The following is a 19344-nucleotide window of genomic DNA, read 5'->3' as shown; positions in this document are numbered from 1 at the left end:
TATTACATCACGGGGCGGAGTCAGCTTATTTTAGCTTGGTCCCCTTTCGTCTCTACGCGGCGTACGCAACCGCGCTTTTCTGGTCTCCTTCGCCTTTCGCAGTTTGCTCTGGATAGATACGACTATGGAGTTGATCGCATCCCAGTCTTCCTGACATATTAGCATTCTTCGCACCAGATTTTCTGGTACGAGCATCTCTCCTAGAGTCTCCTCAAAGTTCTTCCTTTCCACCACAAACCTTGAAGAGTGGAAGAATACGTGCTTTGGGTCCTCTGGGACTCCTCTCGCAGTTTGGACAGTCGGGTGAGCTGTCCAGTTTAAACCTGAACAGGTACTGGCAATATCCTCCATGCCCCGTGAGAAACTGAGTAAGGTTATAATTAATCTCACCGTGCCGCCTCTCCAACCACTCCTTGGTGGCAGGGATGAGCCTGTGTGTCCACCGACCCTTTCCCGAGCATTCCCAACGCTCTTGCCATCTATATAGCGATCTCTCTCTTTCGGCGTTCTTCGTCTGCGTTAAAGGAGAGGTAGACTTCGCATTATATATATTCGTCATCTCATCTGCCAAGATGTTAAACGGCATCATTCCAGAGATGACGAATGCTGCACCATCTGAGACAGTCCTGAATGCCGAGCGTTAAATGTAACCTGCAATGCCTTTCCCCAAACTGGAGCTGCATAGAGCAGGATCAAACTCACTACCCTAGCTATAAGCAACCTGGAAGCATGGCGTGGCCCTCCCACGTTCGGCATTATTCTTGCCAGGGCCACACTCGCACTCAGTCTTACTGTCTGTCTGTCTGTCTGTCACAAGCACTTTTCTCAGAATCGGCTTTACCGATTGACACGAAATTTGGTGAGAAGGTGGGAACTGTGGACCCCCAGACATGCAGTGAGTGATATCCTTCTAGGGTGAATTTAGGGGGAGGGGGTCCCCATACATGTAAAGGGGGGGTGTAAAATTTTTTTTCACCGAATGTAGTCATGTGGGGTTTCAAATGAGAGGTCTTAATTAGTACTTTTCGAAGCCGATCTTAGTTTTTAGGTTTGTTAAAGAGGCGGGGAGTAGGAGGGGTGGAAAGTGATGATTTCTTTAACGGACCCATTCTCAGAAACTACCCAACCGAAAAATCTGAAAAAATTCATGAAGCTGCCTCTATATAGTGCTCTGACCTACTCTCCATATCTGTACAAATTAAGTCAATAATAGTATATTACCATATTTTTGGGGAAATTGAGTAAAAGTTGGCAGTAGTATAAAATATAATATGAAGCATATTATCCCCAAGTTTGATCAAAATCATACTATTACTAACAAAGATACAGTAGCTCAAAATTGACTTTAACGTGTAAATTTACTGCAATTAATATCAATATCACAATAAAGTGGGTAGTCAGACGTGCTAAATTCATCTACATAACGGGCTACGTACAAATGGGATAGTTCTATACCCAAATATAGTCACAGAAGAAGCAAACAAAACCTTTCATACCTGAAGCGGCCAGCTTCCGGTTTCCCGACTTGTTTTTAAGCTGAAATATGCTCTGTTGGGAGCCAACAACCGTGCGCGGAATACATCGTCATAGCTGTTATCGGTTATGATGTTCGATTATAGTTAGAAGAAATATTCAACGTCTCCTACCTTCATTATTTTCGTTTGAGCACTGTGATTCGATGTTGTTGGTTCCTTGTTGCTTGGCGCTGACGTTGCCAACATGTAGTTCGTCTTGCCTACATTAAAGTGTAGACCGAGATCTCGTGCCACCTCTCCAATCTGGATGAAGGTAAACTGTACATTTCGCGTTGGGTGCACTTCAAGAGGAGCAAGAGTCTTATTAATTTCGTCGGGATACCGAATTCTCTTATGGCCGTTTTCAGTTTTATCTTGGCTGTGATGTCATAGGCGACTTTAAAATCGATGACAAGATGGTGCAACTGATGTCCATATTTCAACAGGTTTTCTATCGCTTCCCGCAGACAAAAAACCTGATCTGTTGCAGATCTGGGTCAATGGTGTTCTGGCCGTATGTGGCTCTTATATATGTTACTCAGCAACGTGATACCTCTATAATTGCTGCTCTGTGTGATATCCCTCTGTTTATATATGGGACAGATAATGTCTCGTTACCAGTCGTCAGGCATTGGTTCGCTGTCCCACACCTTGAGCATCAGTTGGTGAACCGCTTGGTGTAGTTGGTCGCCTCCATATTTAACCAATTCGGCTGTAATTCCATCGGCACCTGGCGTTTTATGATTTTTAAGTCGATGGATTGCACGAATTGTTTCTTCTGTGCTTGGTGGTGGCAGTATTTTTCCATCGTCTTCAGTTGGCGGGGCCTCCAACTCGCCGATATTTTTGGTCGTTGAGCAGTTCATCAAAATACTCAACCCATCGCTCCAATATCCCCATTCTGTTGGAAATCAGATTTGCATGTTGTTGTTCCTTCCCTTTCCCAGGCTTCCTTTTTCCGACTTTGAAGTTGCTTCTCCGCTTGTCGAAGTTTGCGATAAGTCTTTGCGCGTACGCGCGTTCTTTAAGAATGCAACATTACTCGGTATGCAACATTCTTCCGTTCCAATGCGGAATCGATGAACCAGCCGTTTCAACTTTTCTTCCGGCTTGGGCCAAGTATGTTTGTGGTCGTATCAATGATAACGCTCTTCAGGTGTGCGAAGGTCATTTGTTGATGCTTCATCTCCAGGACATCTGTTAGATGCGGCGTCCATTTCCCCCTATAGGTGTTACGATGGGCTGTGTTGTGAATGGCTTCAGTATTCACTCTCACCTGATTGTCAGAGGGGATTCTAAGTGGTGTCGTAATTCCGTACGTTTAGCCCTATACCAACGAGATAGTGATCCGAGTCTATGTTAGCTTCCTATATGTTCTGACATTCATCAAGGCTTAGAGGTGGCCGTGTTCAATGAGTACATTGTCGATTTGGTTGAAAGTGGTCCCGTCTGGAGAGACACAGCATTCCGTTATCATTGGTATCCCTTTGGGAGCTACGGGAGCCGACGTATCGCCTGAATACAGGCTCTGTCTCTACATGACTGTTGAAATCTCCAAGTATGATTTTGATATCATTCTTGGGACAGGCTTCGAGGGTCTGTTCAACTGCCTCGTAGAAGGTATCCTTCTCCGACTCTGTGCTCTCCTCTGTAGGGACGTGAAAGTATATGAGGCTTCTATTTCTAAATTTGCCTCGCAAACGTAGAGTGCATAGCATTTCACTTATGTTTTCAAAGCCTATAACAGTAGGTTTCATTTTTGGGCTGACTAAGAATCGCCGCTATAATATCCGGTGTAGTGACTCTTCTCCAGGAAACCAGTCCCTGTCGGGCGCATCTCTTGCATCTCTGTTACATCAGCCTTATATTCGGTCTGTACAGGGAGCAGACTTTCCTTCTGTGACTTCGTAACCTTGGTTTCCCATGTAGGGTTGTCAGCTGATAACTTTATTTATTACTCTGTTTAAGCAAATATCGTAATGGGATGGGATGGGATTTTTTTCGAAAAGTGCTAATTGAGCCCTTTCGGTCATATTCTGTGCAAATCTCGTGTGACAGACGGACAGACCAACGAACAGTCAGATATTGAATGGATTTTAATAAGGCTTTGTTTCGCACAAAATCTTAAAAATGCTGGTGGACATATATGTATATCCAAAGAACCGTTCCAACTTTCAGATACTCATCTATTTTTATAATCATTTTTCATTAGTTAGCAACTCGGCGATTTCCATCAATTTGAGTTGCTTTCCGATTTCGGTCTGGCCAGAAATGGAGCAATTATAAAATCTACAGTAGAAAGAATGTCCCCGAAACCATTGACTATGGATTCTTTCCAGGTCGGTATCTTAATTGCTACGTTTCTTGGACATTTGCCCGAGAATTTTTATGAAATTCTCATTACACTACTGGGATCGCGAGCGATGGGAATTATACGTGTGGTGGCAAATCTGAACTCAAAAGCATCGTCCCACCATTGGATAACACTTGGGTTGTTAGGAGGGTGTAATCAAGTTTTTCTTCCCATAGCACGGGGAGCTCGTTGGAGACTCGAGAATGCCCTAATTTTACTCACTTTCATCGTTCCTTTCCTTCTGTTGTTGTGTGGTACTCATTAAATCGATTACCGGGAAGTTATTCAGGTGTAGGACTTCTTTTGCATTCTCGACTGGTTTGTTTGAGGGTCGCAGTGAAATTCATTTGCATATCAATTTCGTTAGGGGCGTTGGTGAATCTCTGAAACAATTTATTCTTGTTGTTATCTTTGTGAATTACATTTGTTGACATACTTTTTTTCTTTAAATTTCCTGAAGGCTATAGAAAAGTTGAAGACTGATGTTCCCAAATATTATCGAGAATAGAATAGAATTGGAGCACCTGAATAGAGGCTATTATAATTTGACAGGAGCTAGTCCATTGGAGCTATGATAGAAACCGTGAAATTTAACTTAAAATTTAGATAAAATTCTGGAGTCCGTCCATCATCTTGAAGCTACAATACCCAATATTCCAATGTTATAAGGAAATTATGATTGCTGATTATGATGGTGGCAATGCCAACACATTTTGTTGACACCCCACATGGCTATATTCGCTTGGGTTATTTCATGAATTCCAATATCACTCCTCAAGAAAATCTTTGACCCAACTGAAAGCAAGTACCATCACCACTTGTTTTTCATCCGAATCAATGTCATTGTACGAATTATATCTATGATTATACACGCATGTTTTCTCTCCACTTCGTTCTGAAGTTTGCGGCGTCCAGACAGTGTATTTTTTTAAGGTTTTTGAGGAGACCAAAACTTTATTAAGATCGGTTCATTGTTTGTTGTCTCGTTACTGACGTAGGAATCTTTAAAAGGTAGATTTTCTGATTTCAGAATCCTCCATTGAATTTCCTCTAAGTTCCTCCTTTCTTCCACGAATCATCGAGAACGGAACAATATGTGTATCGATACTCGGGGACTCCATCGCAATTTAGAGGATTGGATGAATTGTCCAATTTAAACCAGTATATGTTCTCCATGTTCAGTGAGAAACTGGGTAAGATTATAATTAACCTTCCCGGTTATTTCCCAAGCGCTCCTAACGCTCCTGTCATCTATTCACAGATGTCTCCTTTGTGGGATGTATCATCTGCGATAAAGATTAAATATTACAATGCATATGTTTACCGACTCGTCTGTAAGTTGGTCAATCGGCATAATTCCCAAGATGACAAATGCTGCCTCATCTGGGACGGTTCTGAAATTTTTACTGTTTTATGATCGAGATCACTACCCTGGTAATAAGTAACCTACAAATCCATCGTGGCTTTTCTATATCGTATCATTCTTGCCAGAGCTATACTTGTCGTGGACGCTTTGTCACAAGCATACTGCATGTGTTATTCAGAAATTGGCTTCGTGTATTCTTCACGCCCAAGCATTTGGTGGTCATTTCCCGGAATCAGAAGATTAATTTTATCATAATTTATGTAGCACACAGTGGGTCCAATATGGAGCCTTGCGGGAAAACCACGGGGACAACGTACTCTTGGTGTTCGTCATTTGTCATACCACAGCCTCCTTTTCGCTAAATAGTTGACAATAGCAGCGAATACCAATTGTTATCAGGGACTTTCGTATTACGCTGCAACTGGTCGAATTGACCGCACATCTTGCGTCTAGGGTCACCAACACAGAATATTTTGTGGTACTATCCTTTCCGGGAATTGTGTTCTCGACAAAGCCGATAATTTCATGACATTAATGGTTGATCTGGATGTATGAGCAGAACTGGTTAAAATATACCCTCTCGCTCCGCTGGATAGCTAGTTTAGGGTTTCTAGGGGGTTTTTTATATGCGTGCTCTTTTCGCACTTGTTCGTTCGTTTGACTCAATGTGAAGCTCACCGAAGGATGGCCAATTTACCTTTCTACCAGTGGGGAATATGCATCTTCTAGGAATGGAGTGTCACATGCCTTAGCGATAAATTGCGTTACTCAGAGCTCTTTCTTTTCGTTGGTCTCGCCACACTTCTATGAAAGTTTGCTCGTCCGATGATTTTGTCGACCAGCTTAATACCTTCGGCTTTGAATGCTGCTTCTTACCCACCCTGTGGCTCTCTCTATATTTCGAAAATAATTGCATGGTTGCCATTAATGTAGTCCTCGCAAACGTGTCAGGACGTACTAGCCACTATTGCAGACTGACCAGAAATATGTCCAGCTGCGCAAAAGTTTCTCATAGACCTTGGTATTTTGCGTTATTCTGTCTGTTTCTCCATTTAAGGGGCCACGAATTTGAAATCGTCTTTGGGCTTTGTCTCCTTGTGTCCAGAATAAGGTTACCTAACATGTGTTCAAATTCAGACAATGCGAAATTGTATACGTATATTGCCTATTTTGGCCCACACAAAATTAATGACCAATATACTGATGGTGCATTGTATTGCAGCGGTCCAGTGCGACCCATACGCCACCGTGGTGGTTTCTGTATGGTTCACTTATGATGGCGTTTCAACCTCAGATTCGTAGGTGGTTTGCTCAAGTAAATCCTGGATGGCTCTATAACGGTTGAGATTTATTTGAATAAACCTGAGGTTTTTATTACAATTAACGGTTTCATGTTTTTTTCTTTCGCACAAAAGGGGGGGGGGGGGGGGTTCTTGACAATCTGGCTTTTCTCCCTACGCTTTCTGCATGAATCAAACTGATCAATGTCGGTGGTGCATACCTTCGCGGAATGTCCAAATATGAGGCACTTGGAGTGCTTTTTTAATGAGATCGTCTGTCTTAGACGGCAGACAGCTCATGCGAATCAAAGTTTTCTAGACGACAACAACTTCTGTGCTGCTTCCACTGTCGGTCACATTGTGACCGTTTGTGTACTGCCAAAGATTTTTCTAAAACTGACAATATACTCTTCACCAAGTTGCTCTAACTTAAATTGTTCTTTGCCTAGATTTCTTCTCAGGACATCATTTTGTGGAGATCCTTGCACTGTATATAGCTCTTAAGGGGGCAGGTGTAGTGACATTCTCCTCAAGTGAGTTCTTGGCTTGATTGCGAAAGTCGACAGTTTTGCCCAAGCTGGATTTTTTCAACTTAAATATGATATTTCCGTTGCCTTTGGCAAAATTCGCATGTTGGATTCCTTCTTTGCCGTTTTATTAACGACATTGGTCCATCCACTGTTTTCATCTCCTTCGAATTTCGTTTCGATTGCAGACACTTGCATCAGGAGCTCATGGTTTTCCCTTCCGTACTTTTAGTCCCTTTTTACCATACTGCTAGTATGCCCAACCGACTAAAGTTCTTTCTAAGAACCTCGTCTTTTCCTGTTCCTGTTCGTTTACCGCATCGCCCGTTTGTCGCATGCAGACAATCATTTCAGAATTATTAAGAACAGTTATATTTACTGACACGAAATTCAGCGGAGTGGTTGGAGCGGTTTGAAAGTTTAAGGGAGAACGGGGGTTGCCATACATGCAAAAAGGAAGTGTATACTTCTTAGTCGTGTGGGGTAGAAAGTAATCATTTCCTTCACGGGCTCCGTGGAATTTCAGTCGAATGCATTATTGTTTCTATTTGGACCTTCAAATTGCTTTTAATTTTAGTTTGCTCTAAAAGTAACACATCAAACTGAAACTATTGTTTAATAATCCAAAAGTGCTTACTTCTGCAGTAATAAGACTGTCTAATCGATTATTCTACTAAACAATTTACCCTTATAATGAAGGGCCATTTCCTGTGGCAGTTACATCGTGACTAACTTATCTCGTCCCTTTCCGTTATCAACAGGCAGTTTTTTTATGCAGAAGGAATATTTTTGTACGAAATGTCTTGGATTGTGAAGAGATTAGATAGAAGATAGAAGCGAAATATTTATTCATGAAAAAATATGAATAATCCCTCATTACTAATGCATTGATTTTTTTTTCAGGAAACGTGGAGTAGGGTAGCACGGAGGTTTTGCACAAAGTCAGATACTGATGATGATGACGATAAATCAGGTGAGTTCATTTATTTGAATTTGATAAAATATATCCAAGAATATGTACACGTGGGATCATTCAGACATTCTTCCGATTTTCTTAGGGTTCAACAGGTTCAACTCTGGACACGTAATTCATTGCTTTTTTTCCTGTTCAGTACCTGTGACTTCATCATCAGCGGCCCAACAATTGGTTCTGTCTAGGTTAGTCTGAGTATTCCACCGAGGTCCTTCAATACGATATTTCAAGCAGTCACCTGGCATCCTGGTTCACTCTGTCGCCTCATTTAAAAGAGAGTTTGCTACTTCTACCTCAGATATTGAGATTATTCTCCAATCTTCGTACTTTCAAATTAATCAGAGCCACTGGATATGGTTTCTCTTGTTTTGAAGGTTTTGTGTAAAACAAAACCTTATTAAAATCGGTTTACTGTCTACTGATTAACATTAAATTCGGTGGAAAGGTGAAAAATGTGAACGCACACGCATACCGTAAGTTACATGGTTCGACGTGGAATTTAAGGGGGTGTTCATACATGCAGGGTGCGGCAGCATAACTTCCTTTTTTCAAAACTCAATAAAAACTATTGTATGCATCGGAAAATATTTATTTATTTTTTATAATGTAGGTACATGTCTAAAGTTTTTATTTACATTGTTTTGAAGATCAAATCTGTTAGTGACGTCCCCCATTCTCCATACATTGCGTAAACCGATTTCTGGCGTTTGTCATGACTCTTGTTAGCATAGCAGGTGTTATGTTGGCAATTTCTTCTTGGATGTTGGTCTTCAAATCTTGTGGACGGTTCACTTAAACACGGGATTTCAAAAAACCCCCTAGAAAAAAATCACAAGGGGACAGATCGGGAGAGCGTGCCGGCCATTCCAAGTCGCCTCTAATTGAGATAAGGCGCTCTGGAAAGTGTTCCCTCAAAACAGCCATCGATGCTCTTGAAGTGTGTGCTGTTGCACCGTCTTGTTGGAACCAAGTGTCCCCCAAATCCAAATTTTCTGGCCGTGGGAAAAAAAATCGGTAGTATGTTTACATACCGGTCCGAATTCACTGTCACTGTAACCTCATTTTCCTCAAAAAACCAGGGACCAATAATTCCAGCTGAGGAAATTGCCCACCACACTGTGACTTTGGGTGAATGCAAAGACTTTTGATGCAATTCTCAAAGGTTGGTGTCAGCCCAGTAGCGCATGTTTTGTTTTGTTTCCGAAATGCACGCTGTGTTGCAATAACCGAACATCCGCTTGAAAAGTAAACCTCAACGGCAAAGGCACGCTCCTCACTATTCCAACGCATGATGGCGACTGAATCGTGTCGGGACAAAACTTTACAGTATCCCCTCTTGAACGAGACCACTAGCGCTCCGCTATGACATCAACTAACTGAGTGGCGCGCATTTTAAAAAAGGAAGTTATGCTGCCGCATCCTGTATGTGAGTACGACATTGAATTGAATATCGAGTATGTTCAACGGCAATACAGCTGCGAGAAAAATAATAGCAGTCAGTGTTAGACGGCAATTCAAATGATTGTGGGTTTGACTTGGCATTCAATTTTTATCACTTTTTATTTCGAAATAAACTATCCAGTAATGGTATGCAAAAGAAAAATAAATACAATTTCTTTTTTTGTTTAAAAAAATCGAACAAAGTGTCAGTAGTGCGAAAAATGAGGGCTCAGGAAAAATAGATTTCGATATTTTTTTAAAAAAAACTTAAACATTAATATATTTAAGTAAAAAAAAACATTAATTATGCTTAATACTTAGTTGCATGGCCTTTATTTTTAATAAGGGCCTAACACCGATCGGTCATTGAGTCAAGAAGTCGTTGTCGAGCGTCCGCGGGGATGGCATACCACGATTTCTCTACCGCGCGTCAAATCCCAACAAGCCGTTGACAACGGTCCACGGGGATATCATTCCACGATTCTTGTGCCGCGCGCCAAATCCCTTTGTTGTTTTTGGGTTTGGAAATACTAACAGCATTCTTGACATTAGCACATAAATTCCCAATCGGTTCGAGGTCTGGCGATTGCGCTGGCGACTTCAACACCTCCACCCTATTGTCCTGGAACCATTTCTTTGCTTTTCTGCTCGTGTCTTCCTCAAAGACCCATTTTCTCAGCATTTCGTCAGTGGAGTAAGGCAGCATGATGTTTTCCAATATATAGACATCATTTTAGTCCATCGTTGATTTTATCCAATATATTGGGCCTACACCATAGAATGAAAAACAAGCCCACACCATAATGCTTGAAACGCCGTGCTTAACTGTTTTTACAGTATGTTTGAGGTCGAAGACGGAATAAGGTGGGCGTCTTACGTAGCAATGGGACCCTTTGTCACCATACAAAACAATCTTAGACTCATCACACTATAAAATGTTTCTCCATTTCTCGTCCTCGTACTGTAAACGTGCCTTCACATGCGTTTTACTGAGCAGAGGAACTTTGCTCGGACTTCGAGCTTTCAAATTATTCCCTTTTAATCTGCGGCGAACAATTTGAATCATATCTGTCACATCACGTTCGTGTTTTAGCTGGGTTGCTCTCATGAAACGCTTCCTTTTGCTGCAACGGGGTAAACGCCTCACTAAGAAAAGGTACATTGGTCGCTCCCTACCTCGAGTTTCAAGCTTACTTTCGGATTTGAGTGTATTTGCAACTATTTTCGCTGAAAATTGCAGAGGATGCCTTATTTCCTGGTACTTTTCCCTTACTTAGTCATGCTTTTCTATGATTTCCCTTTTCTATGGGATGCAGTGGATTCCACGAACCACTATTGTAGTAAAAACAATATTTTTTGATTCAAAACTAGTCAAAATCAATAAAACATTCTTAGTTTTTCATTAAAAATATATTTTGTGGACGAAATATAAATTTAAACCGCAGAAAACCCTTAGTACTCTATTATTTTCTTCGCCCGGGAAATCAAACGTAACCATTTAAAATGCCATTTCCTAGAAACCGTTTGATTGAATGCTTACTCTTTTCAGCTATATACATCCCGTACGTTTGGAAACCAAAATAAATACTTAGTAGTAAAAATATTACAATAAAAATTAACGTCAAGTCTACACTGCTTTTTTTTCGCAAATGTACATTATGAGCTATAATCGCGTACCCAAATATTATTACATAAAAGATCAACAAAAACTTTCATACCTGAAGCGCCGAGCTCCCAGTTTCCGACTTGTTTTTACAAAAATGGGAATAGTTGTCTCGTTTCTACTCAGAGAGCAAATGCAAATGATTTATCCTTGCTTGCTTAAATCTTTGAACATCAACACATTAAGGTTAATTGCTTGTCGTGAATCTTGAAGCACAATATAAGATTTTTGTTTAGAATTGAGGGAGCCCTGTTTGATCAAACCAGACCAATTGGAAAGAAATTTTCTTCTACTTTTTTGGTCCATGGGCCCCTTTTTTTGGACTAACAGCCAAAGTTCAAAAACTACAGGCAACTATACTGTCATGATAATCGTTGTAAGGAGAGTGGTTAAGTAGGAAAAGTTCCTGGGTTTTATTTTATCACGCATACTCCAAAATTAAAGTAATTAAAGTATGGTAAATTCATTACATCGTAAATATTTTCCATATTTGCTGGGAGCACTTATCATATATTTGGATATATAAAATGTTCAATTCAAGCCATGGCATTTATTATTTGATTTAATTAACCATAGCATAACCTATTGGCATGCTTTTAAATGCATCTGTTTTTTTCATTACTTTGATCTTTTGAACAATTATTGGTAATTCCTTGTAAAACCCTGATTGCTATTAAACGATGTTATTGAATTCAAATATTACGTAATATTGTGGATGTGCTGGTGTTTTGATATTGTCCGGTAGCTTAGTCTATAAATCATTGTTATGCACAACGAGCAGCTTAATTAAATTATTTATATGTATTATAACAACTATTTTAGGTAGAAATGTAGTAGGCAGCCGGCGTGTTATTGATTTATAATTACCAAAAAAACTGGCTCCAAAATATCAAACAATGAAAGGAGGCATGGATATAATAATGATTATTCTGTTCAACATGAGTTCATTGATTTCTGGGAGGCAAATACGAGTGCGAATACATTCCATAATCTTCCCATCGAAGCGTTCAATTAACTGCTTTTAATGTAGAAGGCTATTTGACATGAGGAATCGCACAGTCGAAATCTATAAGTGGAAAAAAATCTTTATTCTTTAGCTTCGATTTCTTGGTTAAGGAAGTTTCGGAAATATACACATTTCTTTAAAGATTTTGCACCATATTGTTCTTACTCAGTGTTTTCCACCTTGCTAGGATAGTGAGTTTTTTAACCTTGCTTTGTCAGTCCAGTAAAGCACATCTGTTTCAAGAAGCCTAGCGACTTAGAGCAAAGCTGGAGAAACTTGCTCAAAAGTGGATTGATCGGCTCACGCCGAGAAGTCTCGGACTGAATCTGAATACCACAGAGCCCCAATGAAACAGGTACTATCAGTAACGAAGCCCGGCCGAAATCAGTGGTATTGGGGAACGTTGGATTGCACTATAAAACTGCTACATATGTGATGCAGTTAGCTTCGATTCAAAGCAGCCGTTAATCGCAGAAAATTCTTCCCCTTTGATTCGAGCTGGTATGGAGACGAAAAACTAGTGCGATTATTAAATTAAACAAGCTGGGGAAACGGAAACTTGGCGCTTCAGGTATGAATGGTTTTATGTTTCCCTATGTGAGGACCATAACGCAGTTCTCCATTAGCTGATAGCATTGGCTCGAGATATTTAAGCAATGTCGTCCATCCTGTCGCTCTCTATGGTTCTGAGTGTTGGCCGACTATAAAAGACAATGAACGGCGTCTTGTAGTAATGGAGACGAAGATGTTGCGTTGGACTAGTGGATTGACACGTTTTGATCACATCCGAAATGAGGATATCCGCGATCGTTATGGGGTTGCACCGATCGTGGAAAAACTACGAAAGAGGTGTCTTCGATGGTTTGGTCACGTAATTCGTGCTAACGAAAAGTCACATGCCAAGATTGGTCTGAACATCGAAGTCGGTTGTAAAGGGCCGAGCAAAGCAACGGTGGGTTGATACGCTGGATGGGGATTTAAAAGCCTCGCGATTACATCCAGGTCCATCATCCAGGCATTTGATAAAATAAAATGACGAAACCGATCACGTTGAGCCGCCCCGCTTGTAAACGGAACAAAGACTGAAGAAAAAGGAGAACATGTGAGGAGCAATGAGTGCATGACAGTTCCGTGTCACATGGTTAAAAATTCCATTGGCCTCTTTTTTTAGAAAGCGATTTAAATAAATCATTTGATGGAAAGCACTGTACTGATAATGTCAACCTTATACACACCACAATCGGAGTTTAATATTATTAGCAAATGTAAAGAACCTAACTTACAACAGACACAAAAAGGGCTGGAGAGAACTAGATTCTTCACGAATGGAATTTTAATATTTTACGCGAATATCAATTATTCTCGTTAATTATGACGTCGGCATCATATATGCCTGGCTTTGGAAGCAGTGAATTCGCGCGAAAAGTTTGAACTTCTGAGTGTAATTATGAGGTGTTTTTAGCGATTAAATTATTTGAAATAATAAAAACTTGTTTTTCTTATTCGCTAGTGTTGATTGATATTTTGCAAATACCGATATTTCAGGAACCACTTGTTCCCTCAGTGCTAACAAGTCAAAAGTCAACAGACTTATTAGCACTTATCCAAATATACCACAACATTACTACCCAATGCAATGTCTCCCTACTAGTTAAGCATGATGTTCAACACCACAGTAACACCCTGGTTCTCCAATCTTCTCGAGAGTGCGTCCTTTACCATCCCAGAAGCCCGCTGTTGCGCAGAAAGTGTTGTACAACTCCTTAAGCAGCGTATATGTAGGTCTTCCAATAACTGTTGGTCATATCCACCCCATCTGGCCCTGAAGGCTAATGTTGAATGCTCAGGCGATTCCTGATTGGCACCCCATTTCTCTCATCGAAGACTTCGCACATTACTTAGCAAACTGTCGTGGTTTCTTGGCCTTGAATCTTCACAAGACATGCCACCATATTTCTGGAGCTCCCGAAGATATTTTAAAGGCAGCAATTTGCACATCGTTTGGACTCTCCTAGTTCACACCGGGGCAAACTTTCCAGACATTCATTCACTCTATACTGTGAAATTTAGACTTCTGTTTGTTCCATTTAGATGATGCTCGGGTCGCACACATCTGGAGGGCATTTTCGAAGGCTTCCTTGATCATGGACGAGTTCTCAACATTAGAAAGTATGAATTCCTTCACCCACAAGTGACATTTCTACGCCATTTTATCACACCTGACGGAATACAACTCGGTCCAGAAAAGGTATTAGCGATCGCCACCTTTCCACTACCTACTACCACCTACTAAAATAGTAAAAGACTTCAGAAGGTTCTTGGATATGGTAAACTGCCACCGTCGTTGCCGGACCAAAGCTGCTTAACACCAGTCCCTCCTTAAGGCTTTCCTGTGTGGGTCTAAAACAAAAGGATCGCAGGAGATTCTTTGGTCTCCAGAAGCCGTCCAGGGGTTTGAGACCACCATGCAGCAGCTAATAGACGCGACACTTTTGGAATTCGTTCAACAGGATGCATCCTTAGTCGCGTTCGGCGATTCCTCAGACATTCCAATAGACGGTACTTTTCACCAGAAGGAAACCCAAAGCTGCTGTATCGAAGCAGTTGAATCCCGCTCAACAGAACTACGGAAATTACGATCCTGAACTATTAGCCCTGTATCTGAGCACCAAATACTCTCCTTCAAAGTAAGCCATTCGCCTTGTCCACCGACCATAAACCTCTCACCTTGCAGCAAAAGCCGGGTAAAGCATTCCCTCGTAAACTTCGGAATTTAACCTTCATAAGCCAATTTACTCCACCTAATAGAGATAATTTAGTCGCTAGCACTTTGCCACGGAGCATAGAGATCCTCATCTTGCCCGCAGTTGATTTTTTGAAAATCGCTTCAGCACAACAGCATGACGCATTCCTTCAAGCCCTGCAGGAGAAGTTTCCTATCTTTCCTATCGAGAGGAAGTTGGGCCTTCCTCTATCTGCTGCGAAATCTCCGAAAAGGGACCTAGGCCATATATTCCGGACACTTTCCGTATGGAAATATTTCGGTCAATGCACGATCTTGCACATATCCGCATATAGATAATGAAACGTCGAATAGTCGCTAACAAATCTTTCTGGCTTTCCACGAATTAAGAGTTTTCCGCACCATACATTCCGACATTGTGGGTACTTTTGCGAGACTCGCATGGCTACAAGTATTGCCTTACGATTATTGATCGTTTTACGTGGCGGCCTGAGCCAATATGTTTGAAGGACATTACATCACATCATGTGCTGACGCCCTCTGTCGAGAGTGAATTCCGCGCTTTGGTGTTCCATCCGTCATCATCACAGACCAGGGAATGCAGATCGAATATGATTTCTTCTCGGAGCTCGGAAAGCCAATCGGGGTTATCGGAATGGTGGCATTGGATTGTAGAAGCCGTTAGATGATCTATTATGGTTGCAGGTCTTGCCTTTCGTTTTACTTGATGCCATACAGCCGCCCGCGAGGAGTTTCCTGAAAGCACTGTTGATCTGGTGTACAAGGCGGATTAACTACTCTTCAGCGACCTGACCTCGACAAGATGGTCCTGAAGAAAATGATTTGTTGCCAAATTGAAGCTGTCTCCGCGCAGTTAATAGTCAACATTCACAGGGGCCTGGAATTCGACATCCAGGTCTTGTTGAGGACTGATGTTAAAGGAGACCGCTGTAGCCAGAATTCGAGGGACCTGGCAAGGTCCTCGAGTATGGAAAGCACTCGTTCAAACTGGACCTTAGATGCAGGTCTCAGACGGTCTCCTTAGATAGATTGAAGGCTTTCATCGAGGAGGCAGACATCACAGGACGGAAGAGTTAGTGTCGCGTTAATTTGAACATCCATCAATCCACCTCTGTGCCACGAGTTTCCTCGTTGAAATCCTTTGGCTTGAACTGGGAGCCAAATGCTATGGCGCAGCTGGATTCGATTCCAAGTAATAGTTGATTGCAGAGCCCGTTTGCAAAGTTTTCATTTTTGATTCAAGTTGGTATTGAGATTTAAAACAAAATGAATTAATGATGAAGGCGAAGAAAACGAAAGGGATGTCTTTCACCCGTCATTGCAACAGAAATAATTTTTATCGTAATATGTTGTCTTATTTAATAAGTCCTATTTAACTAATTTAAGTATTTGAAGGAGAGTTTAAGTGAAATAATAAAAAATAAATTCCTCGGAAGCGAAATGTACGAAATTTCTTGTGAACTCTTCTACACGGAGGGGCTGGCGTCATTTTCTGCTGAGTTGAAAGGGGTTTTCTCATACATGGAAAACAAGGGATTCAATCTTTTTCACATAAATATATAACTATATTTTAAAACTTTCTCGGGAAACACCCATAAATGTATGTAGACAATACTGGCAACGAAATATTTCTATGGGTTCTTCCACAAATATAGGATCATACCTGATTTGATTCTTTTAACCTTTCGCTGTAATTTAAACTAGATGAAATTTCCATCCTGTATTTGAGTTAGTTCATCAATCAGGACAATAGGTTAGTATCTATTATCGTTATTGAAGAACGTTAATTTCATGAATAAATGAATGGGAATGCGATAAACAACAGAATATAGACAGTTTCACAACTGTAGAATCATTCAGAAATAAATTTATCAATTTATGGTCGCATTTTTCGCGAAAGCAGGTGGAGTGATTCAAACGAGAGTTTGTGGAACTATGAAAACCGACGTGTACAGCAAGTTGAATGAATGGGCGTGGGATTTCAAATGGAATTCCCAACACATACAACGGGGACACAAAATATTTTTCTCCAAAAATATCGGTGTAGGTGTCAAATAAAAGCGCTCAATTAATGCTTTACAGAAGATCGCAAGGGTGTAAAGAATAGTGGACGTATAAAACTGGGAAGTTTCGTGCAAATCCCGCCGTAAATAATAAAACTATACCAGACTAAATTTATCAATTTCATTCAAGTTTATTTCCTAGTCCTATTTCGTGTCTGCGTTAGGCTTATTTCTGCATATCTGTTAAATAAAGCGCAAATTTCACGGTGAAGCCAGATACTAGCACACGGCGGGGGAAAGCAAAATACCTGTGAATCGGTCACGCTGCGCGCAGGGTCGAGAGGAGGCAGCTTCTGATGAGTTGCTTCTGCCTTGGTATGAAAACGGAAGTCGTCTTCGACGAGGGTTTTCTCCCGGCCTGGATTTTTCTCGGAGGCCGGGAACAAAAATGTCCGCATCGTTTTCACCCCAGGCTTGGATAGTTTCCACCTCGGGCTGTGTCCACTTAATTGACGGTAAATATGCCGACTTCATTGCTACTGTGGATACTGGGACCTATTTCGGAGGACATTTTTCAATGCTGCAGGCAGAAAAGAAGATACTTCAATTTATTTCGTCTGCCTTTTAAGAGTAAATTTCCTATACGAAAAATGAATATCTGCCGCAATAGTGGAGTAAATAACAACAAGCCTAGACAAAAAATTGCAAGGAATTTTAGTTGGTATCTCAGTAAAAATCGCCTTGCCCTAATTGAGACGAGTATTATTAATGCGGAAAGAATAATTAACTGCTGAAGCGTCCTTGTATTGAGGTGAGTGGATGCGGAAAGTTTCATCTGGATCCAAGATATTTTCAACAGAGATTATGGGAGCCATGACACAAAATATAACGTTGCTGATTCGGAAGTCCGCAACGAATTGCCACATTGGGATTGTCTGAGGATGCTGCTTTAACGATGCTTGGAGATATGTCCTTGTTATCGATGTGTTGTTATGCGTGAAGAGCATGTTGATGAATATTTTTTTCTTTAAAGCTCCGAGTGGATGTTATATGGTGGACACCGTCTTTGTTTTTGAATGGTGGCCATATGGAATTATTGATTTTGAATACATAAGAGTAAGTCGAATATGAAGCGGACTTTTGCTTTAAAACATTTATTGGCACAGTAAACAAAATTTTGAGGAAACCTCACCTTTCTTATTCACACATTTTCCCAATGAATTGGAAGATTTTTATGTACTAAAAAGAAAGAATGAATCTAGTCGCGTTTATAACCATTAGCTGAACAGCGGCAACTAATCAGAGGCTGCTTCACATCTGCCCTGCGCGCAGCGTGCCCGAACTTATATAAATCCTAAAACACGAAATTCGTCGGTAAGCTTACTTCCTAATCAAGATCTATTTTTGGGGCTTTATGCGTTCCCGTCTATTTTCGTTGATGTTCATGGCGGACTAAATGATTTGTAACAAGGGTTGATAAGGCTTAACCAAATTAAGTAATGATTTCAAGGAGAGAAGTTTCTACGGAATACCCTTATTGACGTTTTGCTAGGAAATTTTTATGTTGATTGCTACATTTCCACCTCTGCGGGCCTCATTTTGTTTTACTGCTTTGTGGTTACTTTATATGTGGAATATGCACCTTCCCTTCGTCCTGCCTAGTCTAATTATCCCAGCATCTGTAAATTTATTGTTAAGTAATACCTAATTACAAACTGGTTTCGGCTTAATATATTTTCGTTCTATATCTATTTCAAGAACATTTTAAGTCATTGATTATATTATTATTTTTTTTGCAAATAGTTTTCTAGTTGGTTTCAAATGTTTAATGCGGTGAGTATCATCGAGTTCAATGCCACCGTCACACGGTTTTAGCAGAGGAAATGTCTTCCACTTCTTCTTCTTTTTCTTCAGCTTTTGTCCCGTTCACAAGCGGCGTCGGCTCGTCGTGATCGGCTTCGCCATTTGGCTCTATCGAATGCCTGATTTGGGTGCAATCTCGAGGCTTTCATATCCCCATCTAGCGTATCAAGCCACCGTTGATTAGGTCTACCTTTTGGTAGTTTACCATCAACTTCGATGTTCAGACCAATCTTGGCAAGTGAATTCTCGTTTGCACGAATTGCGTGACCATACCATCGAAAACGCCTCTTTCGCAACTTTTCCACGATTGGTGCAACCCCATAACGATCGCGAATATCCTCATTTCGGATGTGATCTAAACGTGTGACGCCACTAGTCCAACGTAGCATCTTCGTCTTCATTACCGCAAGACGACGTTCATTGCCTCTTATAGTCGGCCAACACTCAGAGCCGTAGAGAGCGACAGGATGGACGACATTGCGGTAAATTTTAGATTTGAGACGTTCGTTGATACGTCGATCACGAAGAACGCCACTTCATCCAGGTTGACCCGAGGTATTTAAATCGCTCAGTTCTGGGCAGATCACTGCCG

General features: G+C 41.0%; 1 protein-coding gene across 5 annotated transcripts in view; it reads left to right on the top strand.

Annotated features, from left to right (window-relative positions):
* Positions 1-19344, top strand: part of LOC119649858 (calcium uniporter protein, mitochondrial) — a 629226-nt gene that overhangs the window by 298118 nt on the left and 311764 nt on the right. For all 5 annotated transcript variants that reach the window (XM_038052222.1, XM_038052223.1, XM_038052221.1 and 2 more), the window contains exon 2: positions 7944-8013. In XM_038052222.1, coding sequence (XP_037908150.1) covers positions 7944-8013 — 70 coding nt within the window. The remainder of the gene's footprint in view (positions 1-7943; positions 8014-19344) is intronic.

Source organism: Hermetia illucens, chromosome 2, assembly GCF_905115235.1.
Source record: "Hermetia illucens chromosome 2, iHerIll2.2.curated.20191125, whole genome shotgun sequence".
NCBI lineage: Eukaryota > Metazoa > Arthropoda > Insecta > Diptera > Stratiomyidae > Hermetia > Hermetia illucens.
Note: the sequence above shows the minus strand (reverse complement) of the source record. Positions and strands in the feature narration are given on the sequence as shown.